This window comes from Eriocheir sinensis, chromosome 41 (genome assembly GCF_024679095.1).
Source record: "Eriocheir sinensis breed Jianghai 21 chromosome 41, ASM2467909v1, whole genome shotgun sequence".
NCBI lineage: Eukaryota > Metazoa > Arthropoda > Malacostraca > Decapoda > Varunidae > Eriocheir > Eriocheir sinensis.
This window is the reverse complement of record NC_066549.1, coordinates 2,191,564-2,205,208: the sequence shown is the minus strand read 5'-3', so window position 1 is coordinate 2,205,208 and position 13,645 is coordinate 2,191,564. Positions and strand designations below refer to the sequence as shown.

The window sequence follows — 13,645 nt, the reverse complement described above, 5'->3', positions numbered from 1 at the left end:
TGCGGGCGATGAACTAGCCTACTAACCGTTACCCTATCCCTGGTTCTCTTCTCCTCTTGCATCCTCCTCCTCCTCTCTACATTGTTCCGGACTGCCTTCATTCGTCTTCTCTTGTCTTCTTGCTCCAGCGCGTGTTGACCGTTCTACGTATTGGTATTCTCATTATTTAGTATTTCCATTTTTTTTTTTTCACGCGCACACGCATTATATCTTCATTACCTCACTCTTCCTTTCATTTCCCTTTTCTTTCTTATCTGTCGACACTGAGATTTATCTATCGACACATCTGGAGTTTATCTATCGACACGTCCGCTTAAGTTTATTTACCGACGCCCGATCACTCAGTTAACACATAATTCACTAACTAACTTTCTTTACTTAGCATCCACTGCAGTTGTTCTTGCCCCTGGTATAGGCTATACACATATTTCATAACATTCTTCGTTCTCTTTCACTTAACACAAACCATCCTTGATATGCTAATAATAAGCTGTTCGCCACACGGTCCTCGTTTTCCACTTTGCAACACGAGCCTTCACCGAACGGCTATTTCCCTTACCTACTACATTCTCAAGGGGCAATGCGGTGGAGATAAACACTGAGACCACGCGTACTTAGAGCGAATGCCTTTTTTTCTTCACTTTTTGTCACTGTATAAACTTTCACTGTATAATCTTTCACTATATTTTTCCGCTTTTTCTTGACTTAGTTTCTCTGCTTTCTTTTTCTACAATAAACAGCTCAAGGGCATAAATAAAGAAAAAATTAAGCGCGCGTCACTGATATCAAGAAAAATAAACTTTGAAGGCCGCGCTGACGAATCTTTTTTCAACTTTTCCGCTAATACCAACACGAGACTACTGCATACTTCGCTACACTCACCAGTCACTTAATATTTCCGCTCGAGAACTTCGGTCCCACTTGAACTTCCGACTAAAGCACTTATGACTCGTACCACTTTCGGGAACTCAATTTCGACTCCTGCGAATCAGCCGTGTCGTCACTCTTCTCCCTCCTCCCTTCCTCTCCTCATCCGCCTCCACCCCTCTCTCCATCCTCCTCCTTTTTCACTTCCTTTAAGTTTTCCTCCCTTCTTACGCCGTTCTGTTCAAGCCAATGTTCTCACTCTCTCTCCTACCTCCCTCTAACCTCTTTTTTTTTTTTTCTCTCTCCACGAGCCTACACGTATTATGCATTTTACCGCATTTCACTATCAAATTCACCTTTACTCCACTTGGCTCACCGTATAGTCTTCCATTCCTTGCCGTGGTTCAGTGTTTTCCGCCTCTTTGTTCCGATCACAGTCTTCCGCCGCTCCACGTTGCACAGATAGGAAAAAAAATACTGGGGAGAGGCGGCGACGCGCCCCACTAATGTCGGTGTCTCCGCTCAAGTGACGCGCCCCTCGCCAATCCGCGGTGTCGTGGCGGTTGATTGTTTTTTTGTTTTTGTTTGTTTAGTTATAATAGTTTATGAAAGTCTATAAAAATGGGTGACGGTCGGTATAGTTATTCTACTTTAATTCCCAACTTCATCTGTGGTACTTTAATTAAGCTTTAGGGAAATCTATAGCTACAAAATTTCATGTTTCGTAATTGCTTCTAGAATATTAGACTTATTGTCTAATAACAAAAGTATATATTAGCAAACCTTAAAAAAAAAAGAATCGGGCATGAATTATTTAACAGATAAGTTAATAAAATAATGGAGGCGGGAGGGAGGATCGAAGCAACAACGGACACACTAGCATTTTTGGAACGAAGGTCTGCGGGAGAGACGAAGGTTAGGCACGGTCTACCCCGTGTCTTCCCTCAGACCTTCGAGGAAAAATATGTTTGTTTTCCAAATTTGGCGTGGCAAATAGTTGCGGTTCAGTTAAAAAAACCTGAGAAAATATTTTCCCTAATTGGTAAATCGTATATTATAGTTGCAGCGAATATGTTTGTCTTGTTTACAACAACAGCACGCGCCTTCAAAGCACAGAGAAACCAGCCAGCTGGCGGGAACCTTCGTGGCTCACATTCTCCAACGATCTAATGGTTTTCAAATTCTTTCTCATTTCAGTTAAGACATCTGGCTCTGCAAATACAAACGAAGGGTATCTTAATAATTTACTACATGTAAATAACGATTAATAATGGAAAACCCCCATGAAATAATAGATAATAACTGTTGAATGCGATGCTAGGCTATTTCGAATATTAGGCTACCCATGTTATTTATACATGCAACAGCAATTTTTTTTATATGTATAGACACTTGCAGAGTATGTCACTTTATATCCCTTAATGAGATGAAATATGAGTATCTGAAAGGCTATAAATCGTTCGAGTATGATCAAACTATACTGTTTGATATACAAGTTGTTTCTTCGTGTCCTTGTATGGTATATTATCGATGAAAATCTTCTGTTTGCTGTTCATATACGATGGTTTGAGGATTTTTTTGTATACACAAACATTCAAATGATCTTCACGCAATCACAAACTCACAATGCGCAGGTGCCACATCAACGTTCACGAGTGGACAGACGGAATGAAACGGACAATATTATGGCTGTAATAGCACCATGGAGGTATTATACCTCCATGACTAGCTCTGTGTGTTTGTATGTGTGTGCGTGCATTAGATCTGGTAGGTGAAAAGAAGGTTGCAGTGTGCGAATGCGCATTTACCTTCCCGAGCGACTTGTAAGGATTGAAGGCACGGTCTGAGGCCTTGCCTACATTGTCGAAGGAAAGGTACGTAAGCGGCTCGACCTTCACGACTCTTGGTACGGGCCTTTAACTCGTCTGCACACTCCACATTCAGGCATGGCTGGCGAGCGTGTCACTAATAAGCGCCGGTACTGGAATCGAACCGGTACTATAGTAGCAAGAATGGGTACCGTTAGGGTTCCGGTACTTTAACAGTAACCAGTACCTTTATCGGTATCCCAACCTTCGCTCGAAAACATTTTTTTTTTTTTTTTTTTTTTAAGGAGGATCGTCAATGAACAGTAGAGAGTGGGAGATACAACAGAGCCCTGCGGAACACTATGACAGCTTTTGAGGTGAAATTCATTTGAAATAATACGTGTTTAATATTTGTTTATATTTATTGCCTCCATAACTTCTACACTGATCAAGCTCTTCATATCAGCCTATAAAAGGATTGAAGGTCCCTCATGCTTCTGATCCTCGTGGGAATGTTCTCAGAGCAGCTCAAGCGGTGATGCCAGTATTCGACTCGATCCAGTCCAGGTAGTTGTAGACGCGGGTGAAGGCATCGGGGTAGCCGGCCTCGCAACCAGCGGACGACCCGAAGGAGGTGATGCCGTAGGTGAAGCCGTCCTTGTTCAGGGGGCCGCCAGAGTCACCCTGGAGGAAGATATACAAAGCCAAAATTAATGACCTCTTGTCGGATGCTTTAACAATTATATGCCACTCAAGCAATTCGCATTCACCTCCTGGCAGATAATTCAGGCAAACACACACACACACACACACACACACACACACACACACTAATATACTTACGTTGCAGGTGCCCATGCCGCCAGTGCTGTCGATGCACACAATGTTGGCGGTAATAATGCCGTAAACATCATTACAGTCAGAGTTGGCCATGATCGGGACATTGACTTGACGAAGGACATTGGAGGTCCCCAGGGCACCTGTTATTGTGAATGGACGAGAAGAAATAGATCAAAGTTAGTAGGAGATTCGCTCGATACCGATCCATAAAAGTGAGGTTACTTTTTTTTAGTAAATTATAGATAGACATGTTGATACTTTCTAAAAACATTTGCTGGTTACAAGGTAGGAAAGAGGGACCAATACTACTACTACTACTACTACTACTACTACTACTACTACTACTACTACTGCTGCTGCTGCTAGTTTAATTATTATTATTATTATTACGAATACTACAACAACAACTACTACTACTACTAATTCTACTACTACTACTACTACTACTACTACTACTACTACTACTACTACTACTACTACTACTAGCACCACTACAACTACTACTACTACAATCACTAATATAATTACTAACACGAACACTGCTTTTGCTACTGTTGATGCTGTTGCTTTTACTTCTCTAGACCTACAACTACTGTTTTCACTTCCATCAGCAATGTATAGTGTGGGTTACTTACTGTCCGAGGGCTTTCCCCAACCAGTGGGAGTGACGATATCGCCAACCGAGACGTCAGAAGTAGGCAGGGCGACCGCCTGGATGTTGGCTGAAAAGGAAAAGTTTATTGTCTTTCATCTCTTCCCCCTGTGAAACTATACTTTTGTTACGGTATCAGTGAAAAGAATAACGTGTTTCTCATTCATTTTACCGTCAAAGGTAACTGGGCTGGGCAGCTTGATGAGGGAAATGTCGTTGGTGAGCAGGAAGGAGTTCCAGTTCTCGTGGACGAAGAAGTCAGTGCTGGTCATGCTGACCTGGGTATCTTCGTTCAGACGGATGTTGTGAGCGCCCATGACCACTTCAACGAACCCGGCGCTGTGGCACAAACAACGCCGAGGTTAGCAAGAGTAGAATCAAGTAGATTTACGTCGGGAAAGTTTCCTACACTTCCACACGCAGAAAAAGGAGAGTTCTCTTGAACGATGGAACACTCACCCGTCCATGCAGTGAGCAGCGGTCAGGACCCACTCGTTGGAGATGAGGGAGCCGCCGCAGAAGTACATGTCGTCAATGAAGAGAGCCACCTGGTGGGGCCACGTGTGGGGGGTGGCCTCTACTCCTCCCACGATGCGGGCTGTAGGTGGGACATAAATTTGCGTAAGTTACCAGGTCTTTGCTATGGTTTCCAGGTGGACATGTGTATGTTCAGCGCAAGAGATGTTGTTGCAATTCTTTCTTAATCAATAATGAAACTTACATGACTTCACCGGGCCGATGGGAGTGACGAGAGGCTTGGGAGACTTCCAGTGCCACGACTTGCCGGCGGCGGGGTTACCGCTCTGTGAGAGGATTATAGGATTGGTGCTGGTGAGGAAGTGCTTCTCGGGTTTTTACACCATCAGAAGTGTCTTTGAATCAGTGGCGTAGCAAGGGGGGCGGTGGGGGCGGCCCGCACTGGGAGGCACTTTTTAGGGGGCGGCAAATCAAGCCTTTCTCTCTCTCTTTTTTTTTTTTTTTCCTGACATTGAACACTAATTTTTTTTTCCTGTGACACTGAACACTAATTTTTTAACAATATGGCAGAGAATAACAAATTTTCAACTAAATCATCAATACATCAGAAGGAAAATACTTATATGAGTAATTTTTTTGTTTTTTTTTTTTTTTACTTGCTGTGAGTGTTGCTACATGTGAGAGAAATTTTCAAAGCTGAAACTCATAAGCAACTACCTGAGGTCTACAATGAGTAAATTTCGTTTGAAAAATTTAGCCATTTTATCCATTGAGCACCAATTTATAGAAGAATTGGACTTTGATGCAAAGAAAAAAAAAAAACATTTTTGAAATGCCTCGACAGCTGTTATTTTAGCTTTTATTAAATAAAAATCTGAATCATCAGTTTCATTAGTAATAGTCTGGACACACACAAAGGGGCCTTTTTCCTGAAAGCAGTAATCATTCCACGGGAAATCGGAAAAGTACATCCTCATATCGTCCTGCCGAGCTGATGCAAAATACCAGCAGCAAAGATGAATGAAGGTACGGCCCCAAAAGTACTAATGTTGAGGCTGTCTACTTACGGCCGCGGCGGCGCAGAGGAGGAGCAGTGCTAACTTGGCGATCATGCTGGAGGCTGTCTCGTGGTGTGGCCCTAGTTTTTCGAGTATATATAAGTAAAAAGATAGCATGTCACTGGAAGCCGGCGAGTTCATAAGGTCGAGGCCTTATTTTTTATCATATATGTTGTAAATCGCGTGGGTATGGGAGCATCTCACCTGTTATGATTATGCTGACCTTAATGCTCTTATCAGTTCTTACGCGTCATCTACCACTACTACTACTACTACTACTACTACTACTACTACCACTACCACTACTATTACTACTAATACTAATACTAATACTAATACTAATACTACTTCTACTACTACCACTACCACTACTACTACTACTACTACTACTCTTACTCTTACTACTACTACTACTAGTCGCAGGCCTATGACGATCTCGGGGCATTCTGCGGATCCGTGGGATTCCTACAAGGTTTACTGGCCTGATGACTGGTCTTTACTCTGGGACTGAGTGCTGTGAAGTACGGGAAAGGCAGTTCCTGCTTCTTTAGTGTTAATTCATTAGTGAGGCAGGGAGGCGTCTTTGTTATATCACTTTTCAACACTTGCATGGACTGGGTATTGGGCAAAACTGTTGATCAAAGTCTTTGAGGAGCATCTGTTGGCGATATCAAGGTCACTGATATCGTCTTTGACAGGGGCGTATTTAGGACCCTGAAACATTGGGGGCCTAGCCCAGCTCAAAATGCTGGGTGGTTGGAGGCGAGAGAAGCGCGGAGTTTTTAGGGTAATTCTGAGCCCTGTGACTTGCATTAAGGCCAATTTATGTCTTATTGTATTAAGCAGTAACACTGAAAATATGGCAAGTGTGTCAAAATAAAACTTTCAAGGTCATTATCAAATTTTAGTTAAGCATAAGCACATTTATGCGCTTAAGACTGATGTATCATACATATAAATGTACTGTACAGACAATTTCAAATTAAAATTCATTCTCTCAGGTACGTTTACTGCAAAGAACAAGGCACTAAAAACAGATGGAAAGCAATTGGCTGTTTTTACAATGCACTTTAGTAAAATAAGGAACATCTGAGTGAGTGAGCATCAAGTAAGTAGCAATCAGAAACTACTATATTTTTCACAAATTAATCTAGTTTTTAATTAAATTCATTCTGTTACCAAGGAGATTGAAAACTACAACTCAGCACTCTTACACTTAACTCTCTTGTTTTTTGCCCGGAAAAAAAATTGTCCTGTCTGACCGCCACCACGTTCAATATAATACCCCTTTTTTTTCAATAGGAAGATTAAGCAATTCATTTTATAAATAATATTAATTTGCCACAACTTAAGTAGTTTCGGATCAAAACTTACTGCACTGATTTTTTTATTAAATTTGTTCTAAGGATTGGGCAGATTAGGTTGATGATATTGCTCCTATATGGGTAACATTTTCTACTAATTTAAATACTGTATTTCGTTCCTGACTTTTGAAAATAAATAATAATGTAAAATTGTGTATAAAGGGAAATTTTTGGATATTTGCTTCAAAGAATACCTGGGCTATTGAACCAAAGTTTTTAAAGAAAAGTATGCACCAGTGCATACTTTTCTTTCAAAACTTTGGTTCAACAGCTCAGGTATTCTCTGGAGCAAATATCCTAAAACTTCCCTTTATACACAATTTTTTGCTCACCTCTCAACTTAGAGGTTCCAGGTTTAATTTCCGAGCCAAGTGGAGACGGAAGAACACCTTTGGTACTGCGCACTTCACTGGAGTCAAAAAACATTCTCTTGCATGCTGTGCACTTTTATTATATGCTGAAAGTATGATACAACTACTGCTTTCTTTCCCAAGTGGCCTTAGCAAAATCTGAATGCCGGAGGGTTCCAGGACGCGTCGCTTATTATGTCGTCAGCGAACCAGAAGGAGGCGCCGCGGAGCTTAACGGTGTAACAATATTCCAGCATGGAGTTCACGTCGGCCCAGGGCGTGTCGGCTCCTGAACCTGAGAGCCTGTGGACAGAGGGGAGGCGAGGTGACAAAGGGATGTTTAGAGATAATCCAGATGCACGGTAGCAGTCCTCCAGTTGTCCGGTTTAATCAATCCATTCTTTGGTAATGCATTCTTCCAAGGGTTGTTGCACGTATGTATTATTGTTTATCATTCATCTCCAATGTTTACCCTTGTGGGGACATTAAGAGATAAATAAATTAATACATAAATAAATAAACAAATAGGATATATAACTATGAATAAGGAGTAGGCAAACAGACACCTACCGCAACGGGCACACGCCACTGCCGGGAAAGTATACACAGAGAGAGAGAGAGAGAGAGAGAGAGAGAGAGAGAGAGAGAGAGAGAGAGAGAGAAGTAATCACCTTATGGCCGCCACGAGGCCGTTCTGGTATCTGGACACCCGTGCCAAGTCAGCATCTAGCGTCGTCTTGAAGGAGGAGTACGTGGTGCGGTAGTACTGCGGCACGACCTGCGCGGGGGGGAGAAAGAGTGATGAGGGAGAGAGAAGGGATGATCAAGATTAAGGTAAAGAAAGATATAGAAAGAGAGGCACGACCTGCGCGGGGGGGAGAAAGAGTGATGAGGGAGGGAGAAGGGATGATCAAGATTAAGGTAGAGACAGATATAGAAAGAGAGGCACGACCTGCGCGGGGGGGAGAAAGAGTGATGAGGGAGAGAGATGGATGATCAAGATTAAGGTAGAGACAGATATAGAAAGAGAGGCAGCGCAGTACAAAGAATAACGGCAAAAAGATAATACATGACGTCTGCAATAACCATACAACACTATGGTCGGTATTATAAGGCACTTTCGCCTCTCACATCAGCTAATTCTAAAGGTCCAAGAGGGGGTCAGTCGGGTTCTTCATCTTCACGGCACAGAGGAAGGGTCAAACTACCACCAGGGTCATAAAACTACCCCCGGAAATCCCCACAACTCCTACGAAAGCCTTGTCAAATATATGTTCTTGGGCGGCGAAATATCTTGTAATACGACCGTATATAGTTTCCTGAACATTCAATACAATATACATGAGAAAAATATGAGACCAGGTGAATTTCTAAGTAAAGAAACTAATGAATGATAAGATAAATAGGGCATCGAAGTTTGGTGTTCCGTATATTTGTTTAGAGCATCCCACATCTGTTTAATTAAGATCAACATAACAGCATTCTCATCATCTTATTAGGAAAACATGTGAAAGGTAGATATCTGCAGGAGGTCGGTTGGCTTATACAAGGCAGCTCCTGTAATCCTAACCCACCTTACTTCACTATTCATGAATTTATCCAACCTCATATCTTTTGCATCAGTATTAAACTGCGTAATTACACCATACATCACATCAAACAGCACGACGCCTCCTCTTAGCTAGACACTCTTCAGCTTCACTCACCTCCATCACGACGCCATCATAGAGGTAGTTCGCCCAGTCCACATTATGGTTGGAGCGGGCGAAATCAAGGGGCGACGGTGCGAAGGAAATGTGGACGGAGGATCTGGCGGCCTGCGCGGCGTCCCGAATGGAGATCATGGCGTTTCTTGTGATTGAGTAGCGAGTCGACTGGGCCATGCTGCTCACCTGCCAGGAACGACTCGGTAAAGATGAGGAATAAGCACAGTAAGTTTAGACGTTGGACAGTTTCCCCTCGATACCCATAACTTAAGGAACAATTAGAATATGTTGTTATAAGTCAATCTAGGAGAAATTGGCGGCGGGGGGGGATTCCGCGGGGTCTCTCCTTCCGTACCACGCTGCCACATCTCTGTCTCCCTTCATTTCCCTTCATTTCCTCCTCCTCCTACTCCTCCTCCTCCTCCTCCGCAAATTTCAAATAGATTGACTATAAGCCCAAAATACAGAGAGGGGACCAGGTAGCTTCACGCGGGTGGAATGCTGGATTAAGAGGCAGCTAGTCAATCTAAGAGGCTGGACAATTTCCGTTCGATGCCCAAAACTAACTAACGTACAAGTAGAATACGTTGTTAAGCCCAAATAAAAGGAGGGGCCCAGGTAGCTTCACGCGGCCGGGTGGGATACTGGGTTTAGATGTCTCTCCTTGCGCATGATGTTAATAAGAAGACGGGCAAATTAAGGCTCTGATTAAGGAAGGGAGGTCTGTCGCTCGTGGACAGACCTATACGTTTCCCAAGCTGCTCTTTCTACTCTGCACCTCTTTTGATGTGATGTACGTTTTGTTTCTCTTTCACTTCCCCTCCGATATTTGCTGCCGTTACTCATTCTGCGCGGACTGGAGATGATGAAGGTACCTGGTTTCCCTCTTTGTATTTTTTCTAAGCTTGTCGTCCGTATCGATCTCACCGAAGCGAAGTCGTTGGGGAGGGAAAAGTGGTCATCAAACTGGAAGCCATCTAGACCTGGGTAACCTCTCACTATGTCGGCCACCATGTTTTTCAGGAAATCGACTGCCCCGCTATTTCCCAAGTCAAGGTAGGCGTAACTTCCGGCGAAGTAGTCTGTGCAGCCGCTGGAAGGGTCGTGACACAACAGCCAGCCCTGAGATGGAAAGGCCAAGATGGTTATGCGTTTATGTCTGTGTCTGTATGTCTGTTTGTGTATATCTACATGCACCGCCGCCTTACACACATGCACACACATACTTTGGACGCAGCTGTCGTAGCGAATCCGTTGAGGCTGCCGTAGCAGGCCTGCGTTCCGTACTCAAGCCATGCATAAATCTCTAAGCCCAGCTCCTTCGCCACACTCACAGCGGTTGCCAGACGGTCCCCCGCCATCGTCACGCCTACAAGGGGAGAGCTGCGCCATCAGAGGGTATACACATGCCCGTAATAGCAGCATTCCGTCGCCTAAATGCAGATTTCCTACCAGAACTCACTTATGACAAACATTCCTATTTCAAATTTGTAATTTTCAGTGGCTATGGTGGGTAGCTTACTTACCCTGGCTCTGCTTATACATATTATCAAGACGACTTATTAATGAAACAGGGCTTTCTACGGTCATCTTTCTTTTCAGTCTCCAGAAGCTAAACTGTATCTATTCACCTCAATCCCTTTCTTGGACGGTCTACCCTTTCTTCTCTGTCTTTTTAACTGAGTATTTGGTCAAGATAATAACAAGAAAAATGATAATGCTATGCTAGTCTTTTTTTATTCTCTCACTTTGATATGGCGTCGCTGCCCTACCGTTCGTCTGTGCTTTTCTTTCTCTCTAATGATTTGTCAAAAAGACAGTGTCAATAAAAATGGTAAGTAATGCTATGATCTTTTCATTATCCAATGTGTCGCCATCTGCCTCACCGTTCGCCTGAGCTGTGGCACTGTTGGCGTACAGGTTTCCGTCGGCCCAGATGTTGAAGTAGACTCGGTTGATGCCTTTCTGGCGGAGCGTGGTGAAGCCCGTGTAGACCGAGTTGTAGTCAGCACTGTACGCGTAGCGGCTCACCCAAGTCGCCGCCACATTGATGCAGTTGACGCTGCCTTTTGTAGATGGTAAATAAATAAGTGGAAAATAGATAAAGATATTAAAAAAGACTAATCTATTACTTTTATTGTTGTTGTTGTTGTTATTATTGTTATTCATAGGTGTTAGCTTTTGTTTTGCAATTTAGTGCTACGTACGCAGTAGTTCTACGCCCTGCTCTAGATCTCCACCGAAAGTTCTGCGTGCGTGCTTGATTTCACACACCACTTTGCCAGCTTAAAACACCATAATATTAGAAATGCAAATAACTATAAAGAGAACGATATGCAAGCTAACTATACCCCTGCTGCGTCCTAGTTTCCCTTTGTATACAATTATGTCGTGTTAGATACTGATCCTAACAGTGAATTGTTGCGTTTCTACACTCCAGTAATAAGTAGGTGAAAATTTAAGCTTGAATTTCTCAACAAAAATTAAGATTTAAGTAACCATCTCACTGATTTTTAAAAGTAAACTTAGTCCCCAGTGTTCTAGTTCAATCCCACTTTTGGGTCTGTCGAGAGATAAGTACTCCTGCACTACAATAACAAACATGTGGAGCGTGCTCACGGTGCCTCACGGTGCTGGGAATATCCAAAATACCACGAGAAGAAGGCCAGGCAAGATAAGTTTATGTACCATGTGGCATGAGACCAGCGCAACCCTTCACCAACTCTTCTGATAATAACAAAATAGTCCGGGATTCTGACATGAATAAAAGTAAGCGGTGATGAACAGACTTAGCGATTGCAGTATTTTATTGCAATTTGTAATTATAAGCACTCTCTCATGGACATTGCGCATATCTTAAAGCAAGATATAGTGGGACTTATGCCTCACACAAGACTTTCAAGGTATATTTAGCGAGGTGAGCTGTATTCGCATTTCCTTCTCGCACAAATATGGTTCAATTGTAACATTTTACTGCCAAATAGCTTACCACATAACGCAATGAGCTCCACAATTTTACAGACACAAAAGATATATAAACACATTCAATTTTTATATAAAAAAACGATAAATAAATATACATTTATGATAATTACACACACACACACACACACACACACACACACACGTACCGCAGGCGTCGTCGCGGTAGCAGCAGGTCTCCGTGGCGCCCCCGGCGGTGCAGAGGGCGGGGCTGGAGTCCTGGCCGGAGCCGGAGCAGCAGCCTAGCGTCAGGCACTTGCCGTACGCCCCGAGAGCGTAGCTGTTCTTGCAGCCGACGTCATAACGGAGGTCTTGGGAAGCTGGTGTATGAGAGAAATGTTTTTTTCTAATCTTTTTATTAAAGGAGAGGAGTCATCTCATAGGCGCAGATCTTTAACATACTGTAAGCTTTTGAGTTTGACGCCACACATTTCATAATCGAACCTCATTTACCTATAATAACGGGCATCTGCCATCTCCGAGGAAAACTGATCAAATGTTTAAAAATACTTTATGATTTTACGAGTATGGACAAAAACATATTCTTTATGATCGTTGATACCTCTCGTTCTATATAACAGAATAAAACTAAAGTATACAAAAAAATCCACCTGCATCATTTCACACACACACACACACACACACACACACACACACACACACACACACGTCACCCCTCGGCAGGTCACCTTACCAGTGAGGCCAGCGCTCAGTGCTATTGTGGTCAGGAGCAGCAGCAACATTGTCTTCAGGGTTGTCAGGATGGTCACCCCTCGCCTCACCTCCAATATATACAGGAGAGTGGACAGACTTTTTACTGCTCACCGTTACTCAACTCTCAATGACTTGCGAAAATACATCTGAATGCATCATGTTAATAAGCTATAAATAATATCTCAGACAGGATTTTGGTATACATGATAATTTTACTTGTCTGTTACCGGGGCGACCAGAAGCAACTAACCGTTCGTCGATACGTCTATATTTTTTTCCCAAGTAGTCAAAGATTTTGCACACTCAAACATAAGGGTAGGGGCTGGTCTGTGTGGAAGAGGAGTGCAGCGTCCTCAACCTCCCCGAGCTCCTCTCTTTTTTTATCTACTTCCTGTTATTGCTTCCTTCTTTATGGGTGGCAGGGGGATTTATCCTCTCATGGATGTTGTGTCCCTGCCCACGCCTAGCAGTATATATGAGTCTAGCCCCTGATCATGGTTGGTTTGGGAGGGCCCTGCATCCCTTCCCTGGAAAATTGCTCTCTTGCCAAAATCAGGGAGTATTCCATTATTAACTGGTTGATAATCCTGATCCCGAGCACCCGATCAGCTCCGCACACACTAAATAACACACCGATCACTCTCGTTGCGTGGTTGTGTCTTCTTGTCATTACTGAAAAAAGGGGATCCAAAAAAATGGTTATCCCATGGGTATTTTTCATCAGAGAGATTCACCACAATACTTTTTTACTGTTCACGATTGTTTAAGAGGATTAACTCATCCCAAACACGCCCGTGTTTCCTTCTTCCTCCTTCACCCAACTTGTC

At 43.1% G+C, this 13,645-nt stretch overlaps 2 protein-coding genes across 3 annotated transcripts in view; both read right to left on the bottom strand.

Moving 5' to 3' along the window:
* Positions 1-3,078: 3,078 nt before the first annotated feature.
* Positions 3,079-13,645, bottom strand: part of LOC127009487 (chymotrypsin BII-like) — a 41,047-nt gene continuing 30,480 nt past the window's right edge. For both annotated transcript variants that reach the window (XM_050882593.1, XM_050882592.1), the window contains exons 2-8: positions 5,712-5,773; positions 4,889-4,970; positions 4,627-4,765; positions 4,340-4,506; positions 4,151-4,237; positions 3,519-3,655; positions 3,079-3,359 (exon numbers count right to left, since the gene is read on the bottom strand). In XM_050882593.1, coding sequence (XP_050738550.1) covers positions 3,204-3,359; positions 3,519-3,655; positions 4,151-4,237; positions 4,340-4,506; positions 4,627-4,765; positions 4,889-4,970; positions 5,712-5,756 — 813 coding nt within the window. In that variant the 5' untranslated portion in view covers positions 5,757-5,773 and the 3' untranslated portion in view covers positions 3,079-3,203. The remainder of the gene's footprint in view (positions 3,360-3,518; positions 3,656-4,150; positions 4,238-4,339; positions 4,507-4,626; positions 4,766-4,888; positions 4,971-5,711; positions 5,774-13,645) is intronic.
* LOC127009483 (uncharacterized) lies at positions 7,492-12,956 on the bottom strand. Its single transcript, XM_050882587.1, has 8 exons — positions 12,799-12,956; positions 12,254-12,424; positions 11,009-11,188; positions 10,349-10,491; positions 10,050-10,244; positions 9,123-9,308; positions 8,088-8,194; positions 7,492-7,719 (listed from the first exon to the last, which is right to left on the bottom strand). Exons 1-8 carry the CDS (start codon positions 12,845-12,847, stop codon positions 7,566-7,568), a joined length of 1,185 nt encoding a protein of 394 aa, XP_050738544.1. The 5' UTR covers positions 12,848-12,956; the 3' UTR covers positions 7,492-7,565.